Source organism: Pipra filicauda, unplaced genomic scaffold (assembly GCF_003945595.2).
Source record: "Pipra filicauda isolate LSUMZ 115617 unplaced genomic scaffold, ASM394559v2 scaffold60_size3304689_pilon, whole genome shotgun sequence".
Taxonomy (NCBI): domain Eukaryota; kingdom Metazoa; phylum Chordata; class Aves; order Passeriformes; family Pipridae; genus Pipra; species Pipra filicauda.
In genome coordinates, this window is record NW_024104765.1 from 2926882 (window position 1) to 2951441 (window position 24560).

A 24560-nucleotide genomic window follows, 5' to 3' on the forward strand; every position below is an offset into this window, starting at 1 on the left:
ACATATAGCTGCACGACCTGCCTTCACTCTGCTTTCATCCACCTTACGGTTGTCAGAATTTTTTTATTCTGAAGTACTTCAAAGTTATCATGAATGAAGCCTTAGACACGCTGAAATGAATGGCAAAACTCCGACTTGACATCAGTAAGATTGCAATTTCACTCTACCAGAAACAGAGATCACTTCATCTACTATTGAAAAGCAGCCTTCAATTCATTATTGTGTTAAGAGAACAAGTGAAAAATAAATTTCACAATGCTGGTCCTTTTGAAAAGGACAAATAAGAAATATTTATTTGCTGAAACTGTAGGAAGTGTTTTGGAAATTTTCAGACATTAAGTCGAAGCTGCCCAGCTCATATGGAAACACAAAGTGCAGTCAGGAGTTGTATTTGATACACCATCTCAAGAGTAGAATTACAGTGACACGGAAGGAAATGAAACAAGCTTCAAACATGGTGTAAAGGAGACAGAAAAACAACAGCGTAATAGTAAAATATCCAAGTCCAACTTAACAGTTTTAAAAAAAAAGGGAAAAAAGGCAGACTTCCAAGTGTATATTTCATTTTTAGTATGTCACAATACAATATATGAGACATATGATAGCAATAATAATTGCAGGATTTAGCTAGTTATTAAAAATAAACAAAATCACTGACTTTGGAGAGACAGGATAGTTGATAGCTGATGCCTTTAACACTGTTTCACAACACAGCAAACCAACATAAAGCAAACAACACACTGTTGTACATTACAGATAATCTTAGCACTTACTTTCTCATAATACTTGATTTCATATTCAGTAATGACTCCATTGGGATGTTCTGGTTCCTGCCAGGAAAGCTCGACGCTCCTCTGCAGTACTCTTTCTTTCATTACTCCACTAACTTGCGAGGGAGCTGTTTGGACAAGATGTGTCAATAAATAAAAAGCAAATTTGTTGGACGCCTAAAATCAAACGTCATTACTGATCCACCCCATGCTGAGCCACTTTCATTAAGGTAAAATAAAGCACCTTTTCATAACTCACAATACAAAGCTAATGAATATTCAAGCAGTACCCTATTACTGTTCATAAACTTAGAATAGAAATTGAACTAAAGTGCAAACGGCAAAAAGTGGCATTTTTCAAGTTAGTGCAAAACTGAGATTGATGGAGTAGGAGTAACAATTAAGCAAATTAATTCTGAGGATGACAGCAAAGCAGATTTTTAGATTGATGTGTAGTAAATTAAGAGTCTAAATATTTATTGCATATGTTTCTGAAATGCACATAAAAAGAAAAATAATATTTTAGAACCAAAATCACATTTTAGGCTTATTTGATATGACTGACTGCAATTCTGCTTAAAAAATAATCTGTCACACTATCTGATTATAACATTACTTGGTGATGAAAACAACCTTGTTAAGATACTAAGTCCACTCTTTTTCATTAGTTCAAACCTTTCCAGGACATTCTCTCTTTAGACCTGAAGTTTCCATACTTGGTCTTGGCACTTTCGAAAGTGCGAGACAATTTAAGAAGCAGATCTTATGAAACAAAGGGGACACCGTCTTCCTCTGCCTCACTCTCAGAGACATACATACATGCACACTGCATTCATGCAAACACAGACATTAAGTTTTCTAATAAACATCAGCCACAAACCTTTTGAAATAAAAGAAACCCCAACCCAATATACAGGCATTACAGAGCCATTGATTCTCACATAAAATATTTAAGAGAGAATGTAATAAAATGTGAGAGACTGAAAAAGTAACTTGCTTTATCAGCTTATCTCATGTTTAACAAAAAAGACAGAAGATATTTTGCTGATGTGCAGCACCAAAGGAGGCCAAACATCACAGTTTTCCTCAAACACACACACTGCCTGTACGGATATAGTACTCTAGTACTTATAGAAACAGCTATGGTATTGGAACTATGCAGAACTCGATCTTGTTCTCATTCAGTTCAATGGAAATCAATTTTGCTCGTGCAAAAGATAAAGAAAGAAAGGACCTGATCCTCAGCATCCTACAGTTAAAAAAAAAAATTACATTTATATGTACAAGGACTTGGTCTTGGAGCAGACTCAGGCACCGGAAAGGTGTCTGAGATAAATTTATTAGAGATAATATATTAGAGATATTAGAGATTAAATTAGAGATAAATTTATGTATATCTTTTTCAAGCACAGAATCTAGTACTGATTCTATACTGAAATGTTTGTTTGAACAAAAATTCTGAAAATTTTAAATCTTTTTCTAGGAAGAAAAAATCCCACCATATTTCAGAACTGTATATAAAGCTTTTACTACGTAAAATAATGTACAGATTCTGATGATGTTCAAATAAAATAAAATTCTTACCCCAAGCAACAAGCAGTTGAACTTCACTTTCTCCAGGTAATTTAAATAACATAAAACATCTGGAATGCACACTCCAGTATCATTAAATATAAAACCATAATGATTAAAATAAAAATATCTACAGTACAATCAAGAATATAATCCTCTAAAAAATTAAAATTGGATCGTTAACTTCTTAATGAAATTTTGAAGTTTCTAGCTTTCCTAAAAACTTAAAACATGTAGGGTTTTAAATTAAATTTATTTACATTTTATTAGAGGCTCCAAGAGTCCATGAAAATTAGGGATTGAAGCCATGCATGATAATTTTCATTATGAACTATTATGTTGTATATAATCAATGTAATCAAAGTTGAAGATCTCCTAATCTAAGCTGCCTAACTGATAAAGTCTTAGAATTGTATCAGACAAACACCACGGGTTGATGCACAAAGCCAGGATCATTCTCTTTCACTCCCTTTGCATTGTCTTTCTAAAGGCTTAGACATTTTCACTCTTTAATTAGTGAAACATACTTTTTTCGTATCTAAGACTCCGGAATGCAGCAAACTAATTTACTCTGTCTAGTTTTCCTTGCCATGATGAACTAGTTGTCTTCTTTGTCTAAATGAGTACCACAGCATCCTGAATGAATTTCAGAGAGGCCATTATGTTTCATGTATAATTTTCAATCTCATCTAGATAAATGTTTTTCAAATTGCTAATCTTACACTTTTAGATGTCCAAAATTGTTAATGTTTATACTTATCATGAAACAATTTCATATTACCTAGGTCACTGGAATTTGTTCTCAACATTTGCTATTTTTTGGTTTTGTTTATCAATTTTTTTCATTCCCTTGGCCAAAGCAGTCATTTTTTTAAAGCAATGAAGCAAAATGAACTTGTTTCCTTTTATTAAACACATGCACCGAGTATTAGTTAACTCTGTATGTGGGGAAGGAACAGCAATGCAGAGGAGGAGGAACAGAGAAAGGGGGAAGATTTTAATTGGTGAAATATGTGAGATTCCTACTTAGTACATGTACAAAGTACACCACAAACAGGAATTATCCATTCTTAAAGAATTTCCATTAAAAATAAAATACCAGTGATTTATCAACATTGCAAGACAGCATTCAAAACTCTTAAATAAATATTCTCATAAAAATATTCCCTGTCAATTAATACTCATTTCACTCAAGACTGGTCAAAGATTGGTTTGTTTTTAGTTCGAAAGGTGTGCTACCTTTCATTGGTAGGAGAACCACACGAGGAAGAAAAAAAAGTCCAGCCCCACAGACTGCATGTGTATGTAGCTCTGAAGACAATCATGTTGCATATAATTCCCATATCACATGAGATTCCTAAAATGCAGCGTGCTACCTAACCTTATGTTGTGTCTTCGTGTTTGTCAGGGGAAGAAGGGAATCATTAAACTGACTGAAGCCAGAGTATTCTCCTCTGGCAAGGTACACCCGTTTGTTGTCACTGCAAGGAAATCTCTGCAAATTAGAGCAACTACATAAGCCAATCTATTGATGTGAGAGGCTAGATGTTTATGCTATCTTTATCCTGCCTTTTGGGTTGTGTTTCTTGATCTGTGCTTAATGAGACCATACAGGTCAGAAGCATTTTGTTCTTTATTCTGGTATAATAATTTCCTCTGTATTCTCTCCTTGGCTTTCTTATAGATGGTTTCACATTCATATTTTATTTGTTCTGGCTTCCTGACACCTGTTTTTAAACCTTTATCCAATTTCCCATGCCTATCTATGTTAATTAATTAACAACCTTTTTACGGTTTTGAAACAACTATATTTGAGCAAGCTTGAAAATGAGTTAAAGCATATAATTCATCCTTAAATAAATAAAAGATAAAATAGGGTACTAAATTACCAAAAAAAGATAAATCTATAAAAACAGAATTAAAAATAACATTTCTATCAAAACAAATAACAACAACGATAATAATAAACAAGTATTTCAGTTTTCTTTTTCAGTAATCTACTTCTTGTCACCGCATCTCTAACAAAGTCCTTCATGACAAAGACACTTCTTACAACATTTCTAGACAACTAAGTACCCAGTCCTGAATGACTTGAGCCTGCATAATCCCTCCTGTATCACTTCAGGTTACAAAGAGGCATCACTTGTCAGAATCATTATTTCCATAATATATTACACTGGGGGATACAGGCTGTTCAAAACACCATTTGCTATCAACTTTTTTCTGATATACCTCATCTCTTCTTTTGCTCCTTCCTGCTGACACAACATCCAATGCATCAAACACACACAGCCTCTCAGGGCTAACAGGCAGATGTACCTACACACGTTGCATAAGAAAGTACTCTGAGAATGACAGGCCCTCAGCACACTCATTCACCTTTTTAAATGCTTCAAATATACCATTCAGCAAAACGAAAAATTGATTTTCCCCAGGTTTCAACATCACAGCCACAGAGAAATATAACTCTGCTGGGTTTTACTGATAAAGCCTTCAAGTTATATAGATTTCGAGCCAGTCATCATTTTCAGATCAAGTTATAGAAAAAGTTAAAACTGAGGTGACAAAAAGAGCAGGATATTCCAAGGATATATTCTGTTCCAGAGAGAATACTGAATTGGGTAGACTGATGTGTTACATCCATAATGTTAAGCCAAGAATATGGTAGATTATTAATATGTGCAAATATTAGGTATAGAAAACTGTGGCATTTGTTTTGGAAAGCACTATATTTAGTTTGGAGTCCTCTGAAAAAGTTATAATATTGCTCATGCCTTTAATCTCTGTCCTTCTCTGTCTCTCCAGACTAACATTTTCCTTGATCTAAAGTGTGCTTTCCAGAAGACAAAAGAGAGTTGCAAAATTAAATCTTCTTCATTTTGTATCAGAACAACAACTAAAAAAAAAACCACTCACCAAAAACCCCTCAAACAAAGTATAACAACAACCAAACCAAACCAAACCAAAACCAAACAAAACTGTCAAACAGATAAAAAATAAATTAAAATGGAAAAATGAAAATATGCAAAGCTGGACTTTTACATGTAAGAGGAATTAGGCATAATGTACCCATTGCTAGCATGAAATCAGTTGTATACATATTCTTATTGAAAATAGATAATTCAGCAAAAGAAATACATCAATCAATTTCTAAGAGATTTCTTAAAGTCCTGAATCTTGAATGTGTCTCAATTTCATCAACAGCATTGTTTGTGGAGATTTTTAATTTGATACTTTTAAAAAAGTGTCTCTAGAAGCAGCATCCTGGATGTTTAGTAGTTTATGTGTATGAAACAAACTATTTAAAATCCTAAGAAATAAGCGTTTCAATCCTGCGGGCACACTTCGTACAGAAAGTTTCATAAACGAACATGAGGGCAGGACTAAACCCTATATAAAAAATGCCACCAAAACTATATTTGCAACTCCAGTTTCAAGATTTTTCATACAACGGTTAAAGAATGAATGGGCTACTAGCCTTCCTTAACCTTTTTTTGTATATCTTTATCTTATAATAGTAATAACGTGCTGAAGTCAATCGGAACTTCGTCTTGTACTTGCCAAAATCAACAATAACACTGTCATTTTAATGCACAGGACCTTTACAGCATTTCCTGAAGGACAAAACCCCTTGGCTTTTGGCCTCTTTTCTTGTCATATCACAAAGATATGCAACAATCATACAGCTTTTCATACAGCAACAATGAGATCAATTTTACATCCCTGTAAAACTGTATCTTAGGGCCCAATATAAGTTTTATATTACATGAAGCTTTACATCATTTTTCTGCAACACTGTTCTACAGCAGTTGGAGGATGTTTTGAGTATTGAGCCCAAAAGGGACATTGCTAACAGATGAAAAGCATGGAAAAAGAGAGATATCAGCATCCCAATGGTTACAACCTATTATTTCTTTTTTAAATGTCTTCACTGTCTCCTTTCTCAGTAGAAATCTTTAGATAACAGAGTTGCTTTGACTCTGCATCGATTTTAAGTGAGACTGGAATCTGGCATTTTACCAACAACAAATATAAAATGAATCCATGTGTCATTATATATATATATATACATATAAATAAAATAGTAGCAGAAAATTATACTATTGTTAGCTCTTAAAGGGTTATTCAGGAAGAGAGTACAAAACTCCCCATACTCCATACAGTCCTACACCCAGATTACCCAAAGGGCACCCTTCCACACTGGCTTTTACACTAATTTGCTCCCAAGAGAAGGCATGTAAGTGAAGTCACAGCCTGGCCTCCTACCACGTTCTGGTTTGCTCTGAAGGGAAACTTAGACATCAGAATTGCCGAGTGGAAGGCAAACAGATTGTAGACCTTGAGGAATTGCAGTTACTGATGTCAGGGGCCTGAGGGTCAGCATGTGGCATCACACTGGTTTTTGTGCTAGTCTGAAAACGGATGCCTCAGGATACATGCGCTCACTTGCTTCAGGATACATGCCCTCGCATGCTTCTAAGGATCTGCCTGATGTACATGAAGTCACTTAAAACCAAACCTTGACAAGGGTTTGTAGATACTGGGCAAATTTTAACACTTTACAGTATAGATATTTCCCTTATTTAGATATTCTGTTTCTTAGAAAGATACAAAATCTTTTTGTCAGAAAAAGTTATATATGTACATAAAATATATTATCTATATAAATTTTTTATTTTATTTATTATTAAAATTTTTAAGAATTTCAGAGCATTGTAATATGGCACTCACTTGAGTGCTACCAAAGTCATATTAGAAAGCTGTCACAGTTTGTCCTTGGAATGCTTGGGAAAAAAATGCCTACATTTCACTTCATGTTTATACTAATATGCACAATAATTTTCATGTTATTCCATATGGTAGTTCATGCAAAAAGAGAAAAGATTAAGATAGCTCTTACACTGAAAAATATTAAATGTATTGATAGAAATTGATAAGATTTTCTGTTTTGTTAGAGTGTATTTCTCTCCCCTCAGTTAAGCCTCCACATGACAAAGCAGCCCATGATAAAAGGTTATTGAGTACCACTGTATTATGCCATTAGTACCCATTGCTTTGGATCAATGGCAGAGAAATTCCCCACTGTGTTTACAAGCTGTGGCATTCAAGAAGAGCCCCAAATAAATCAGATATTTTACACTAACAATATCCTATAGAGAAGTCATTTTAACTTCCTCTCTGACACACTACTTTCCAGCTCATAAAAATAACACAGTGTGCTCACAGTGCTTTGTAAGCCATGACCAAAGGCACACACAGTTCTCAGAGCCACTTGGGGATGTCCTGAGTACATGGTAACAGGCAAGGTAGTCAAGTAATACTTGAGTGAATTACTCCATTACATTTTTTGCCATTACTTTTGTGGTTGAAAAACTCTCTAAGTACCTGCCGGTCTACAGAGAGGAATAGAAGCAGTGGCTACCTAAATGGGCTACCTGAATACTAATTGCCCATATCTTTTATATATCTGATGCATTTAAAATACTTAATCGTTTGGTAATTCCTTCATCAAACTCAAAACTCAGAAGCTGGATCAGTTCTATAAGCTCTTTACTCTGGTAAAATTCTGGGGAGAGAAACCAATAAAAAGAACCAACCAGAAAGAAACTAAACAGTTTAGAGAGATCAGGGCTGACAGCTTGTCTATCATGTTTTTTGATTTTTTTGATTTTTTTTTTCTGGTCACAGTCTACATCTAGATCCATTCTATGAACTCCCCTGTTTCTCCTGCCTGACATTTGATACAAATATTACTGTTATGTCTGCATCTCATTTCTTCCAAAACTGGTGACTTGGGCATCAATCAGTGCTGAATGGATGCTGAGTTGCGTAACAAGTGACAACATTGACTCCCAAGATATCCACAGCTCTTGTTTTGTGAATAAGTTTTGACATGTGAGGTACAAACCTGATTCTTACAAATGTGTTAGAGTAACAAACCAGCCTTACAAATAACAGAGAGGGGCCTTTGTTCTCCCGAAGCATTTGTTTTCCTTTGCAGAAGAAATATTTCTATGTTAATTAGCTTTTTCTTTTGTCCTGTGTTTTTTTGCAATTCATCTTTCATAACTTTTTTTTTTTAAGAGAACCATCTGCCACCAGCCTTGCAGTAAATCCTTGACACACAGATATTATTCTTCATTAAAGAAAACAAAACACCACAAAACTCCCCAAAGATGAGGATACTCTTTTCCCTGGTGGGCTACTCAGACACATTATGTTCTCCTTCTGTCTCCAGTCATCTCTACTGGCAAGTATCAATTACAGACATAGGTTTTAGGGAACAGAAGGATAAAACACAATTTACAAATACTTTCCTCTGGAAGCAGACAGGTGTAATGACTGAGACTGTTTTCTGTAATTGAATTTCATGCTGTCATCTACTCAAGTCACAAATAGAAGCCACACATGGGAAAAAAAAAAACCAACAAAAACCACAACTAACAAAACCCCCTTAATATATTCTTACTGCTACCGTATAAGCTAAGATTGCCGCTCTAGTTTGACTTCTCAAAAAGTAAAAGTCGCTTGTGCTGGAATGTATGAGATGATTTAGAACTGTCCTACAGACTAGTGTGATTATGTTTATTTAATGTAAGATGTCCAAGACATAATTGAATGAATTCCAGCCCCATAACAAAACATTTTGTTTCAGACATAGCCAACCAAAATCTGGAAACAAAGTGCCATGCCAAAAAAATTAAAAGCAGTTGATCAAATATTAACAGAAAAGCATATAAATATTCCATAAAGACGTTAGCATAAAACAATAATTATTACTATGCCAGAGGTTTAATCAAACTGATGCTTCCAAAGACATAATTGTTCAATGGAGGGGAAAAAAATTACTTTACTAACATTTCTAAAATGTGTAACAACTTCTATTCCAGCCTTCCCATGAAATGCATCATAATGGCACTGCTAACAGTGGGCACATTTCTGAAAGCAACATGGGTAGTATTCGCAGAACGCTGGAAGAAATCCTTGCAAAAACAGTTTGCATTTTCTTTCACGTTATGAGGTGTTCTTCTCCCAAAGAGCATTAAATCTCTAGATTTTAATCAAAGGGATAAATATCCATCTGGGAATCTCTGCTATAGTGATAAATATCAGAAGTTGTAAACCTGAAGTTAGTGCCTATTGCACAGGAGGGAAAGTCATGTCCGTGAGGGGAAGGTCAGGCACAGCAGTCAGCCTGTGACTCCTTCTGCTAGGGTGCATGGAAGAAGCAGTTTCACTGACCAGAGTGAGATTACCACTGGGGAGGACTGTCACTGACATAAATACAGTATTCAAAATTTCCCTGGATGATAAAAATTCACATATATTGTGACAACCAAGAAAAAATTCATTTAGTACAATGTGGATTGCCCCAGATGAAATAACTTTGGAGGTTTGCATGAGCTGTTCAAAAAACAGTGCTGTACAAAAGCAGAGGAAAATCTTTGGGGTAACATACTTTGTAAAGTGAAGCTATTTGATTGATTTGAATATACAATATAAATTAACATGAGCCTAATCAACAGACAAAATTACTTTGGACATAATGCACATATTTATTAACAATAAAACCCACAATGTTTTTAGCAAAATATCTTCAATTTGTTTATGTTTTATCTTTTCTTGACACCAGCAATATTGTGATATAAGGACTTATGCAATGATATATGATAAACTGGCACATTTTTTAAAAAATATGTCCCTACCATCTATTACACAAAGAGTAAACATAATTTCAAAAGGATCTTAAATATTCGTCACTTTGATTAGACATTGGTTCGTAAATCTCCTTACTGCTCAAAGTAACCTTTGATTTGGGGAGATTTTTTTTGTTATTTGAGAACATGCTATGGTTCAGTGTTTCTCCAGCTTTTGCTCACCGGAAGACTTTGCACAAAGACTTGTGTGATGTAGAAATTTATTAAGCTGGAAACACATCAATCATTTAATGAAAGAATTTACAATGTGGTTTTAAAGCTGTACAGAATCATCTTTTTTTTTTTTTTTTTTTTTTTTTTTTACAGACTTTCTAGTGGCTTCACTTCCTTGAATGCTATCAGACTCTAAAGGAAACCCAAGTTCTATATCCAAAGGTTAACTTCTTGGAGATTTAGATTATGAAAATGTCAATTGAACAAATTATAAACCCATTTAGCTTTCTGATTAGTTCCATTTTTAGCACACCATTTAGGGCTCAATTCTGACCTCTCATCAATTATATTTTAGTTTAGCTGCATTGATTTTATCTAAGTTATCCTTGCTTTATACCAGTGGAAACAACATCAGAATCAGGTCCTAAGGGTAAAGTAATTAAAAATGTAATTACCACAACTGATTATGCAACATAGCTACATCATTAATTGGCTACAATTTTTTATATTTTTTAATAAAAATATTACTATTTATTTGCCAATTTCACAGAGATAGGTTTGTACTTTTTTATTCAGAAACAGTTCTGGATGGGATCCAGACAATCTAACTTAGGCACCTGAGTGCACCTACCCTTTAGGCAGTTACAGCATACATAAATTAAGTGATTAAGTTCACCAAATAGCTTTGCTCCCTGTGACAGAGAGGTAACTGCAGTGGAAAGATCCAAAAAGAGAGCCTGCCTGTTTAAACGGAGACCTGTAAAATGTAAAACATCCTCTCTTTAAGACCTTTGAAAAACTTTCTCCACTGACTACATAGTGAATTTAGGCACTGATTTTAAAAAAAACAGATGACCTAGTACAGCAAATAAAATTGACACATAACATTTAGGTACTTTTTAGGTGAGGTAAACCCCATCTTTCTCACACACTATCTAAATTTCCTTCTTTCTCCTAAATTTTCCTTCGAATTTAAGGAGGTATATTCCATGATCCTTAAAGCACTTTCAGGTAATAGCCTGGAGTTTGCTCTGACTTACCTCTCATGTAAATCTTGCAGGATCCAGGTTTCTACCTACGCTAGTATGTCTAGTTCCTGATGAGCTCAGAGGTACTTAAACAAACTACTATCTAAATACTGTGGCTACATACATAACTCCAACTTCACAATTGTAGAGAATCAATTCAATGCTGAAAATATTCCTAAGTAGTACTGAAGTTTGAACTAAAATTTTATTAGGAGAAAAAAAAACAACCACAAAACAAACAAACAAACAAAAAAACCCAGAACAACAGATTCTGGGTCTGATTCTCTTTCAATTTTTAATGGTGTGAACAAGTAGTGACTGCATTGACTCCTTTCATCCTGAATGTCGAACTTTAATCAACATCCAGGATGAAGGAGATGAAAATGGAACTCTTTGCAGTAACACAAAACCATGAAATGATAAGTCAGAAAGGTTAAAATTAAAAAAAAAGAAAGGCAAAAAACCCCAAAACAACAAAGTTGGTTCTCTTTTACTGCACACTTACTCAATATATTGGAAAAATAAGCAAAATGGCATAAGCATCCTTGAATAGTTTATTATGGTTCTATTTATCCAAAATAATAAACTTTTGATATGCTTCTCCATTCCCTCACTCATAGTTAGGGTATTGGGAGAGTGGAGGGTTGGTCTGTCTTTCAATCTGCAAGCCACATATTCTGTTCTGTTAAATAAAAGTATGGAAAAATGGTGTCCACATCTTACAAGTCCTTCCAGGTTGTAAAGGACACAGCAAAGAGACTGTAAAACTGGAATGTTACAAAAGCAATTAAACTTGAATCGTAACTACAGCAGTATCCTGTGTCTTAATGAAAATTACTACTTTCCTACACAGACTGTGTAGATAATTTTTCAATTTTTTTTTCTATGAGAGTTTCCAAGTCTACAGTAGAAATTACTGCTGCCTACACGTATGTATGGCACAAATGTTGCATTTGTCACCAACAATAAGATACTTAAACTTAGTGATTCCAGAGCACATCACTAGTAGGGCAACTCAATTGACATGAGTGAGCCTAGTGTACAATATGGGTCATATTTAGATTAGTCAAACAATACAACATAATTTAGACCAATAGTGTATTAAATACCAGAACGTGCAAGGTTGTATGATATGCAAACAGAAACAGGACTACATCCTCTGAAGGACAGTCTAATGCCTTATTAATTTGAAAAAGCTCTAATATAATTATTTATACTCATAATGTATTATAATACAATTATTAAGATAGATATACATCAGAATCATGATCATCTATAGCTTGTTTCCTTAATGAATATGGTCTCAGTACTGCTTACTGTAGGAAATGAAAAAAATTAATTATTGGTACTGGAATTTCCCATGATAACAAATATACTGAATGTTCATTACTCTCTCTTAAATGTTCACGTAAAAACCCTGACTTAGAAAATAGTTGTGCTAAACCACTTAGAAACTCCTCTTATTATCATGTAATGACAAAAATACCCAATCTATTTATTGCCTAAGTATGAGTTTTTGTAGCTCTTTATGTGAGTGCCACTGAAAAAGCTGAAATAGTAGAGGGGTTACTCAACTAATCAAAGCTCTACTGTACATATGCTCAGGGATAATAAAACAAAAAAAAATTCCTCTTTTTTTCTAACTAGCCAACAGTGGCTGAACTAGTCATGAAACAAAGCTGGCAATGATAAGGGCACATCTTATTTTAAATCTCTACTTGAAGGGTTTATCTTTTTTTAACCTTTTAATGTATTTAATCCAAACTAAACTAACGGTTTATGAAATATAAAGTCAGATAATATAGAGAGTCATGGCACTGTTTTTAATAATATTTGTATGCAGAGGAACCAATCAGAGCTTCATACACACAGTATGTGTGCAGTTTAAACAGAGTAACTACCTTCAAATGGACATGACTGCAAACTTTTTTTAGAAGTGGAGTACACAACTGGCTTATCTTTATTAAAACAGGTTTTGCTGCATACATTATAGCATTCAAGGTAAACTACAATTCATCAGTAAATACAATTCTCCTTATATGAACAAAAATTTCACACCCCAAGTGTTCAATACCCGCCTGGACTGATTCCATCTAATTTTTCACCAGAGATATTAAAATACAAGTCTGGTCTCATTAAGGTCCTTTCAATTAGCAGAGAAAGAGATGTTGTTGGTCATTCAGATCTTAGGCAAGCAAGTCTTAGATGGGCCTTTAAGCTAGATTGTTTCTCCAGGTGTGTCCTGAGATGGAACCTACATCTGAACCTACGTCTACCACATAACTGGTAGGACTTTTTTTCATTCTACATCTTTCATAGGGTTTGGTCTTTTAATTATTTTATTATCATTATTTAATTTTAAATCATTAGTCTAATATTTGTTTTCTCTGATAGAAATACAGAGATGATAATTTCTGGTATTTGTCTCAATTTATTACCCACAGCTGGGATGTAGCCTCCCTAATCTAAACTCTTGAGTCTATGCAGTAAACAACAAAAAAACACTCCCAAGAAGAAATTTAATCAGGGAAAGGGGCTGCTCTAAAAGGCCTACAGAGTGGCATCCTATCTGATACAGCTCAGACACTCAGCTAGGAAGGCTGGACTTCCCTCTGAGGGATGGCAGAAACACCTGCCACACTTCTTCAAGAGGTAAACAAGGCATATCCTTTAAAGAGCCTGGTTTACTTAGAGTTTAAAATTTGTGTCAATGTGCAATACACAGCAAAGTTTGGCAGACAGAGTCTACCACCTACCCACCTTTCTGCTTCAGTCATTAACTTTTCTCCAGGATCCCTAGAAACCACTCTTACACCCTAGATACAAACAGGCTTTTAAAGTTTCTGCATTCTGTTTATGAAACACACATAAACAAAATATGTAGAAATACATGATAAATTAGGATTGTGAATAATGCACATTTGTGAGGTGTAACATGCAAACAGCTGGCCAGCTGACCAGCACAACAGCTGTACGTGTGTGTCTCAAGTGACTGCGCTTGGCCTGAAGTTACAGGATCACCCCAAATTCTGCTTAAACACTGCACTTTACTGTACAGCCAGTCCATCCAGATTACATAGTCCAGCGTTAGGTATGTACTTCTCCCCTTTTAAATTCTGTTGCAAAACTGCTTGCAAAAGAATTTTAAAAAAATAAGAGATCATCAACATGGTATTTTAAAGTACTTAGAATGTATTTTATATGTATATGTATTTAACATATAACTATATGTATATGTATTTAACATATAACTATTTAATATCAAGTTAGGTTTCAAACCATCCCACTCCCCCCAAAGAAAACCAAACCAGAAAAGAAAATACAAATCTTCAGCATTTTTAAGAAGATTTATTAAATTAGTGTGAAATTATCCTTTTTGTTCCTTTCCTTTAATTTTCATACTAGTCCACAGCTCAAGGAATATGGCACAAGAAGGAAGAGAGAAGGGAAAAACAAAGTTTGTGGGGTTTTTCAATCAGTGCTTTCTTTCTGAGAAATCTGATTCCTGCATCTGCCTTATTGACTTCAACATGCAGAAAGCAAAATCTGGAAAAATTTTGGCCCAGCCCTGACTGTATAACAGTAAGTGAGGTGCCGTGACTGATCTCGAGTACTGGCTCAGTAGTTCCAGAAGGTCAGAATGCAAGCAGCTGTCTAGAGTTTAAAGGAAGTTTAACTGTAGGGGAAAAAAACCCAACAACCAAATAAAAACAAACCAAAAAAAAGCCATTTTAATGACTTAGCAGAGGCTTACAGAACGTTAAGCTGTCTGCATAGATACAAACAATAACAATAAAAACGTTAAAGAAATTCTCCTTACCTATAGAATATCAATGTTTATCAGAGGAGCTTTATCTTGTTCTTAACAAGTTGAATCATGCAAAAACAAGATCAATAAGGGAGAATGCCTTTAAAGCTACATGATTGCATAATGAAAATTACTTTGAAGAGCTGGCTGTGTATTCATGGAGAGTTAGCAAACTGTCCCTCCAGGCGCTGGTGACATTAGGCAGTTCAAAATACAGTATTTCACTCGAAGCACATCTGACTCATTCTATTGGCACAAACATCACATGTTTAGCATTAACTGCTTTTACAACCAGCTTTATAAATATAGTTTGCTTCCCTTTCCAACGGCTGTCTTCTCCTTTCTTTTGTTGTTAATATTTTTGCTTGTTACTTTTGCCTCTGACAGTTTGACAGTTATTACCTTAAGACATTGCAGGTGTTCTTTAGTTCTTTTCAAAGAAACATTTAGGTACCTAAAGCCCTCAGCACATTAACAGGTGACTAATTTTTAATGGTACACCTAAAAGAATAAAGCTCAAAGGCAGAAAATACAAATAAAAATAAAAGGTGACAGGAGCACGTAGTGTTTTTTAAAAATCTAGTGGTATTATTTTTATGGTGAAATGAAGAATAACCTAATCGCTGGCATTTTATAACAGGGCACTATAACACTCAAGTTATATCAAATGGAAGACACTACTCTCTTAATTAGGCTACTAATCAGCAGAGTGAAAGGTGGTTTGACAGTGTTAACATCTGCTCAAGGTACAGATTTCGAGATTGCCACCAGTTATCCAGATAGTGGTAGTTTTGCAGGAATGCTGGTTTTGCTTAAACAGCATTCTTTGCCCCAGTCATTCTGGGACTGAAACTAAACTCTCTTATTTCCTTTGCTTCCACAGCAAAGTCCCTCTGTCAGGAATCAGGACCTAGGAAGAGGGTCTAGAAAAGTCCCCTAGCCTGTATCAGCTTCTCCTGGATAGAGCCACAGGCTTGTCTGAATGGAAGTTGATATGGACAAAACTCTTTCTCTTTCCAGAATAAAGCAGACAAGAGAAGCAGGAAGGCCAGTCTTCCTTCTATATATCTTTCATCCTACTATCTTTTTCCTATGAATGCATGATGAGACTGATTTGAATTTTTTTCTTTATAGAATTCCTGTCTTCTTTCCACCTTCTCTTGTTTTGCCTATATTGAAATGTAAAAACAAAGTGCTTCTAGCATTGACTCAACTATGATTAATATTGTTTCACGCAGTCAAACAAACTCAAAATTTTCAAATAAAGTTGTGATGTTTGAATAACAAAATGTTAGAGGTTAATGAAGCCTAAATTCCACAGAATTTGCAACATGAAATGAGGACAAAGACTTTACGTGTCTCAACTGTGGAAGAACAAAAGAGCATGGAAAAGACAACCTTCTTAAATATAGCAAAATAGAGATATTGTAAGGAAGGCTATATCCAGTCACTAGAAGGATGGATATGAGGTGTGACCCAAATTTACATACAGTTTAGAGCAACCTCAGGAAGTTATACTTCTAGGGCTCCTCTAACATTACTACAGTAAACTTTTACTTAATTGTAATTTAACTGAAACATAACTTAAACTTTTACTTACAACAGAAAATCTTACTACAGAAGACTTTTCTCTGTGATGTTTGCCCATGGTAGACAAAGAGAAGGATTAAAACTTACATACATAAATCAGGAATGTACTGGCATTGAGTGGTTTGTTTAAGAGAAAATTATGTTTGAACAGAGATTGTCCAAACTGGATTCTTTTGTACATCCTAAAATTATCTTTCATCCTTTTAATTGCAAATGGTAAATTCTGTTTAAAATGATAAACAGGACAAGGTACCCCTCTCCATCCCTCTCCATTTTGGAACAATGAACTAAATCTAGTTAGTAGATAGCATCCATACTACCAGCCTGCATCCCCCAAGGGACTGGAAAGCACGTGATACAGTGTGTAGGGCTTGAGAAAGAGGCCCCAAAAATAGAATGCTACTAAGAGCTGGAAAAACAAATTAGGTCTTTTCATCATTAGAATCATGCAGCCTGGTGTTAAATCACAGATCTAAATGTTAAAATAAAGAAAATTATGTGACTAGAATAAAGAAGCGATCTTAATGAAATTAATCTTTGTCCTCTTTTTCTTCTGACTCTTTTGTCATGGTATTCAAACACAGTTTTCTTCTAAGTAAAATTTATGTGTCTTTTTTCAAATTCTCAAAAGATTTGTTTTTTCAAGGCAGTTATTTTGAAATTGCCAGTCTTTACAATGGTTTATTTAATGCACTCTGCAAAACTATTTCTCTCTTAGACATACGCTTTTATTTACTAACTTGGTGTTTCCATCTTTAACTTTCTAGTTTATTTTACTACTTGAATTCTTTCACAGCTCTGAGGTAAACAACAGCCTCACTATGTATACCAGGATACAGCTTTTTAACTCAAACTCTCCGGCAATGAGGGCTGCACTTTCATTTAGGATGTATCACCTGGCACTGCTTTTGTTTGGTTGGTTGGTTAATGTATTTTTTGGTCTACTTGATTCATTGGAGCATCAGCTGTGAATAGAAGCTAATACACCTGCTTTGTTTTTACTGCTCACCAGTTAAATAATTCTGCTCACCAGAAACAATCAATACTACAAATGACTTGTGCATTAATGACATTAAAGAAACCAAAAAGTGTTAAACTGATGACCCTCTAATTATCACATCTTTATTGAGGCATTGGCTGCATATTTATAAATGCTGTTGGACTTTAACGTTGCCAGGACACTGATTTTTGCCAATTAATGAATCTCTGTATTCTGACAGAATACTATCTTTCTCGAGCTAGATACAGATTTCTGATTACACAGAGATGTACTTGGTAGAACACTGTAATTTCTCATTTTAATGTTCTTTTATTCATGAGAAATCGTGAACTGAATTTGCTGGGATAATTAACATCCCCTAACCAACCAATAATAAATATCACAAAACAAACAAACAAAACCCACCAAAGTGATGCTGATAATGCAATAAATCACTACATTATGTTTCCTTGACAAAAAAAAAAAAAAAGGTAGTATGTACATGTGAAGACAATCCTGAGTTTTGCAATAGAGGTTTTATAGCAACCAGCTGCTACCATAGCAAGTGTTTATCTATTTTAAATAGGTTTTCTCATTTGATGATGTAAATTTTCATTGTCATAATTCCACTTAAAATATGTATTGTTTATTAGCATTTACTAAAACTTTCAGTGAAATACTAGTTTTGAAGCATGTTGATCAGAAAAAATATGGAAAGCAAGGAATTTCATTACTAACAGAAATCCAGCCACCTTAGGTGTCAGATTTTCATCTAAAATGGAGTTTGGGAACTGAAGCACTTTAAGCATCAGCATCTGCCCCAGTGATAGAAGGTGTCTGCATGCCTCATTGTCTAATGGTGATTTCAGACCAGAAAATCCAGGGTCACCATCATGCAACTTTAGGCTCTAAGTGACACACCAAAGTTAAAAATAAAATCTCCAAGACTCCTTACATTAAAGTTACATTCTGATCTAACACCCTATGTCTCGTTCTCGGATTCATAGAGTTTAAAAAAACCTCCTGACTTTATCACCAGCATACAGACTTCTGGTTAGGTGCTAAACTTGAAAAGCTCTAAACTGAACTTATACAAATATATGGTCCCAGGGGAGTCTGGAAAAGCAGTTGTTTTTCAAAATATGATCTACTGTGCGATTCCAATCTCCATTGGCCAATGCTTGCAGAAAGGTCAGCAAAGCTTGCATAAGGGATAAAACATAGCATGACAAAACACTGAGCAACAGCCTAACAAAAAGATGTTTCAGACTGGAATGACCAACACTTACTCTCTCATTATTTTCATTTGTTTGTTTGTTTGTTTGTTTGTTTGGGGGTTTTGTTTGGTTTTTTTTTTGGGGGGGGTTGTTTTTTGGGGTTTTTTTGTGTTTCCTTCCTCCTTCATCCTTAACTATGGAAATGGTGGCATCCCTTTCTAAAAACAAGGTGAGAGGAGAATTCAGGGCACTCAGTTCACAGTGCTATTCCTGCTTTAAAAGCTGTTCAAGTGTAAACATCAATTTAGTGATATACACTAACAAGATGCACAGAAACAAAATCATGACCTCACTGTATCTCTCTTTCAAATAGGTTTATTCCTCTGTAGATGTGGACTTGGCCACAGCTCAAGGAGAAAATGATCCTGCCACTCAAAGAAGCTGTCTCGTAAATGCCATTTGAACATTTGCTGCTTGTATGACTTTAGATTACACAATGCTGAATATTAAATGCTCAGTTTTCACTTATTAATTACACTCACATATTCTTGCTATTTCTTTTTACAGGTTAAAGTCAATTTATAGGAAAATCAATAGAAGTTCTGCATTGCAAGGAAAACTTAAGATGTATTTTAGCAACTATTAGTATTGCCTGTGAGAATTACTCTGGAAAGAAACTGAGTGTAAGGAGCTGGAGCATCACAGGAGTCATCAGTGTGTGGGTGAGACACCCTGATACTTCTATATCACAGCTGTGTATGAAATACCTTCCATTAATTACGGTCATTTTTTATTCACAAAAAATGAATCCTGCTCTTGAGATCCAGATGCTTGATGCAGAAGAGGCTTTCAAAGGCAGAAGAAAAAGTGTTTGCCATTATTTTATTTTAAAAGTGAAGGCTTAAGGGATACTTCTTCTACTCTTTTTTTTTTTTTTTTTTTAAATATAGACCTTTTCCATGGTGATATAAGGTTAATTTTTTAGCTGAAACAAATCAGTAGAGTGACAGGGTATGCTAAAACTTAATTTCTATTTGTGTATTACATCTGTAAATTGTTTTGGTTTCGTGCACACTGAACAAAATTAAACCATGTTATACAACTTCCTTGAATTACTAATTCAGACCAAAATTTAAAGTCACATGTTCTGATGTTACACATAGGATTTGGTTTTCTTCATTACAACACGATTTTTTTTTTTGTTAATACAGTAATATGACTTAAAAATCTTTAGTAGTAACTCAGTGTTAGCTTCATAAGGCACACATCTGTTACACATGTACATATTGAAATATTAGGGTATTCTTTGAAAAGAAAATTCTGCACTACTATAAGTCACATGATTCATAATACTATGATTAAAAAATAAGCACTCTAGAGTACCATTCAATACTTTGCAATATCTGTTATTTCAGCAAAGTTGTCATTGTCACAAGAATATTTCCCGGGTAATAATTTATATTCTTTTAATAGTAAAACTATTGTAATATTAGTACTGTTTCTTTAAAAAACCACACAGTAATCAAAAATTACTAGCATAATGACTTGTTTATAGCACAAATATTTTTTCTGTTTTTTACTGTGAGGTTTTAAACCTGAAGTCTGGTTAAATGAAGTCATCAGTTTTTAAGAAAGGTGATATTTTAACAACTCTTGATCACAAAAATTAAACTTTTCCAAGTCCCAGAAATTTTCAGACTTTCACTAACTTTTGACTTAATTTCCTAATCTAAAGTTCAAAAGCTGTGTAACGTTTTCTCTGCCATGTCTAATAGAAAAAAATAGTCTAAGGCAGAGATTTAGGAAAGAAGACATGGGAAATGTGTGTCAAACCAGCAGATAAAGATTTTCATCTAAAATGGTGGAAAGAAATTTGAAGAATCTCTATTGTTATCTAGACAGAACCATTGTAAATTGGCATAATAAATGAGCATGTCTTAATTACTCAGGAAGTTTCTGAAATTAGAATCATAAAGCTGTCCCTCAGAGTAAGGACATTTGTCTATCTCACTGTGCAGGACGTTGGAAAGAGTGGTAAACAGGACACTAGCATTTCACCTTGTACTTGGCAAAGCATGCCATTGTTACCTCAGAGTAAAAGCTTTTTGGGTTAGAGAATGTATTTTTATATGTGTAGCTAATGACTAATGTAGTCAGCCTGAAGTCTGACGGAAGCCTTTCAGTGCTATTCCAAAAGAAAAGAAAAAAAAGTCTGCAAGAAAAACAAACAAACAAACAAACAAACAACCACCACCAACAACAAAAAAAACAAACCCCAAAAACAAAACAAAAAAACCCCAAACAAACCTGATAATGACACTGTCTCTCAGCTAGTTTGGTAGCAGAGTTTTATATGGCCCTGCAGATGAGAGATAATTTTAAGCATACTTCCAAAAATTGTGTCAAAAGTACTGTAAGACATATTCATTGCAGAAAAATAACAGAATTATGTCTACCTTCCCTTGCTTTATACAAAACTCACTGCATTCTCTTTCTTTATCAGAAATACCTGCATGAAACAAGATAGGATATCTTTATTTCCATCTTGGTTAGCAGGACTCAGTCCCTCAGAAAAATCATAAAGTTGATTTGTGACACAAATTGTTACAAATAATGATCCGTACAACAGTTCTTAACAGATTTTGGAGAAAAGGCTTACAATAAGCCTGGAAAAGATGGGTCATAAGCAGAAAAAGCTTAAAAATATTTAGAAAAATATGAAAATGGAGCAGCAAACAGGATAAAATTCATTTAAAGCTAGTTCCAGTAAAGGCATGTTTTCCAAACCTGTGTACCACAAGTATGCTATAATAATTCATATTCAATTTCTCGGAATATTTATAATGTACTGGCAGAATTCCTTTCTTATTCTACCATTGATAATCAATAATGTTAGTGGTATATCCAGACAGTGATAATACCAGTAGGGCATGGTAATGGCAATAGTGATAGAATAAATCAGTAATGATTTTTTCCAGTGGCTCCTAAAGTGTGCTTAAATTATATAAAAATATAAAGAGATTGTGTGCAATATTTAACATTTTCCATTATTCTGTGTTTTCAGAATTCATCAAGATTAATGTTTTGAACATCTGCATAACACTCAAGAAGGCATAACTCCATAAAAGGTCCATGCAAAATATGTACTGTCCAAAGACATGTACTTATGCCAGATCAAAATGGAATTTTGTCAAAAATATTAAAAAGGCAAAATAATAATCAATAATCACTATTTCCTTGCCAAAGTTTCAACTCAGTTATTTTGCTGCAAGTTTTGTTCAAATAAATATGCATATATAAGTAAGTCATAAACCCCCCCATATTCCACCCTTTCACTTTTCACTTAATACAAAAGATTAATATTTTATTTCAAAGGTCTGGTATTCTTCTTCCAAAAACTACTAAGGAAAAAAAAACAGAAAATGCATCAGTCTGAAAAATTTTAGCCAAAAATTAAGAGCCTTAATGGAAATGCTTAAGCAACTATACACCTAAATGACTCTGCTCTATTTTGTTTCTTATCTGTACCCACATCTAGATTAGGAGTATCATGAAAGTAAATATGTTTAAGGCAGCTTTGACTTCATAAAACCAGTTTCACTTGGAGATGCTTGGCATTGATCCTGTAGCAATGAGTGTTTTAAACTTTTGTCATTTGAAGAGAATACATGCTCATGGTCATACTTAATCATAAACACAGAAATAAGGTACAGAAAGAAAACTTTTCTTCTTAGTACAGAGAGTATAGAAAACTAAAAAAAAAAACCCACTATGATCACTTTTTTTTAAAAAAAAGAAATATTAAAAATAAACATCAATTTTCTTTAACCGTATCTAGTTATACTTGACATTGAGTCAAGTATATGTAAAATTCTATAAAACCATGCAAAATGTAAGTAAAAAGGATAACGTCTGTTAGCTAATGAGCTTTACTTTCTAATCTGCAGAGCTGTTGAAAAGAGAGGCATTTCAGAGCAAACAAAAGTCCACCATATGGTGCAAGGAAAGACGCATAATAATTAACCCCTAACAAGGGAAACGCTGCATGCAATCAGCTTATAAATTCTCTTCACATTAGCTAGATTTCAAATGGTGACATAGTTTTAAACAAAAGGAAATCTGGAGATGCTCCAGCAGCCCTCCTCAGGAGTGCTGTGGCTCTGATATCTCTCTGTGGATCAACAGCTCTCTCTCCTTCCAGGCTTTAAGGCTGCGGTGAAAGATTTTGATTTTTACATCTTCAAAACTTCTGTACAAATGCTTTGTTTTGATTCTGTAGCATAGATGGGTGAAAAAGAGGAGCACAGTGAAGAGGCGGAATGCTTAATCAGCCTTTGGAGCGTGCTGCAGTTCAGTGATCTGACTGCCTCCACCTGCAAACAGAGGGACAGGAACAGAAGCCCCAGATCCTGGGCTGCCAAGTGGGCCATGCTCCTTTTTCTGCTAATATATTTATTGAAGGTATGTGTGATCTTAGACCAAAATACAGTTGTTTGCATGGGAACACAGAGGGGATTAAATGATTGCTCCTACTCCTTACCTGAGGATGGCATCTAGGCTACAGCACAACAGTGGGAAAAAAACAAACCAAGAGCTTTTCACAATACAAATGCATTATTGCATCCTCACTTTACTGAAACACTTCAAGTATGATGAATTTTCAGGATGTCTCTGAGCTTTCAATATTACAAGCAGGAATCTAAGAAGAGTAAATTTCTATGTGTCAAGGTATCAAAATTAAAACATCTGCAGTAACACTAAATGTTTAAACTATAGCAAGTTTTGCTAGATACATCTGGATTGTAAGTGCAAATGAAATGTCATGCTAGTCAACTCTAGCAAACACTGTAAAATTACTGCTACTAAGAGACACATGTAGTGTCTACCAGCAGGGATATGTTTTCTGGAAAGCAGGTCTATGCACTTTGACAGACGAGAAGGAGAACATCTTTTTTTTTAAGAGGATGAAAATTCTTTGTATCCATGAAAATGTTGAAAACCTGTTTGCAGCTCTTATATTTCAGCATATTTCCTTATGAAAGGTGAAGAGAAATGGGGGGGGGGGAGACGTAGGATCTCATTTCACACCGCACAAACAGACAAAATGAGAGAGAAGCTTCCCAAAGATACTGTTTTAAAAGAGACAAAAAACCAGGATTGAAGGCACAAAGAAAGTTGAAGGGGTGCAACTATACAATATATTCTTTATCTTCCATGAAATGGTCACTGTTTTGAAGCCTTTGAGGCTTAATCACTAATGAGTGATGTGCCATATGATAACTCAAAGCTCTGTCTCAGGATCTACCCACACCAAACCTTTATTACTCCTGGAAATTAGAACCTATTTCTCAATGGCTCACTGAACTGAACTCACATACACTCTTCATTACCTGCTCTGGCAAGTGTGAGAGCTTTGAATAAACCCAAAGACAAACCTATACGAGCACTGCCCTCCATTAGCAGGAAGTTTTAGAAAGAAAAATGTGACTTCCATTACCCCTTCAGACTAAATCAGAATTAATCTAGTTTGTTTTGAAGCTAAAAAGGAAAAAACAACACACAGAGGAGGAAAGAGGAAGGAAAAAGGGGCAATGGAAGACAGGGAAGACAGATGAAAGGAAAGAGAGATGGAATCAGCAAACTCATAGCTGTGAAACGCTGGCCTGCAGATTAGTATAGCCCAATATGCAACAAATTCAGGATGTGATCTGCTCCAGCCTCAACA

At 34.7% G+C, this 24560-nt stretch overlaps 1 protein-coding gene across 7 annotated transcripts in view; it reads right to left on the bottom strand.

Moving 5' to 3' along the window:
- The window catches only part of EPHA7 (EPH receptor A7), a 166350-nt gene that overhangs the window by 44994 nt on the left and 96796 nt on the right, over window positions 1–24560 (bottom strand). For all 7 annotated transcript variants that reach the window (XM_027743574.2, XM_027743577.2, XM_027743572.2 and 4 more), the window contains exon 6: window positions 774–898. In XM_027743574.2, the coding sequence (XP_027599375.1) occupies window positions 774–898 (125 nt within the window). The remainder of the gene's footprint in view (window positions 1–773; window positions 899–24560) is intronic.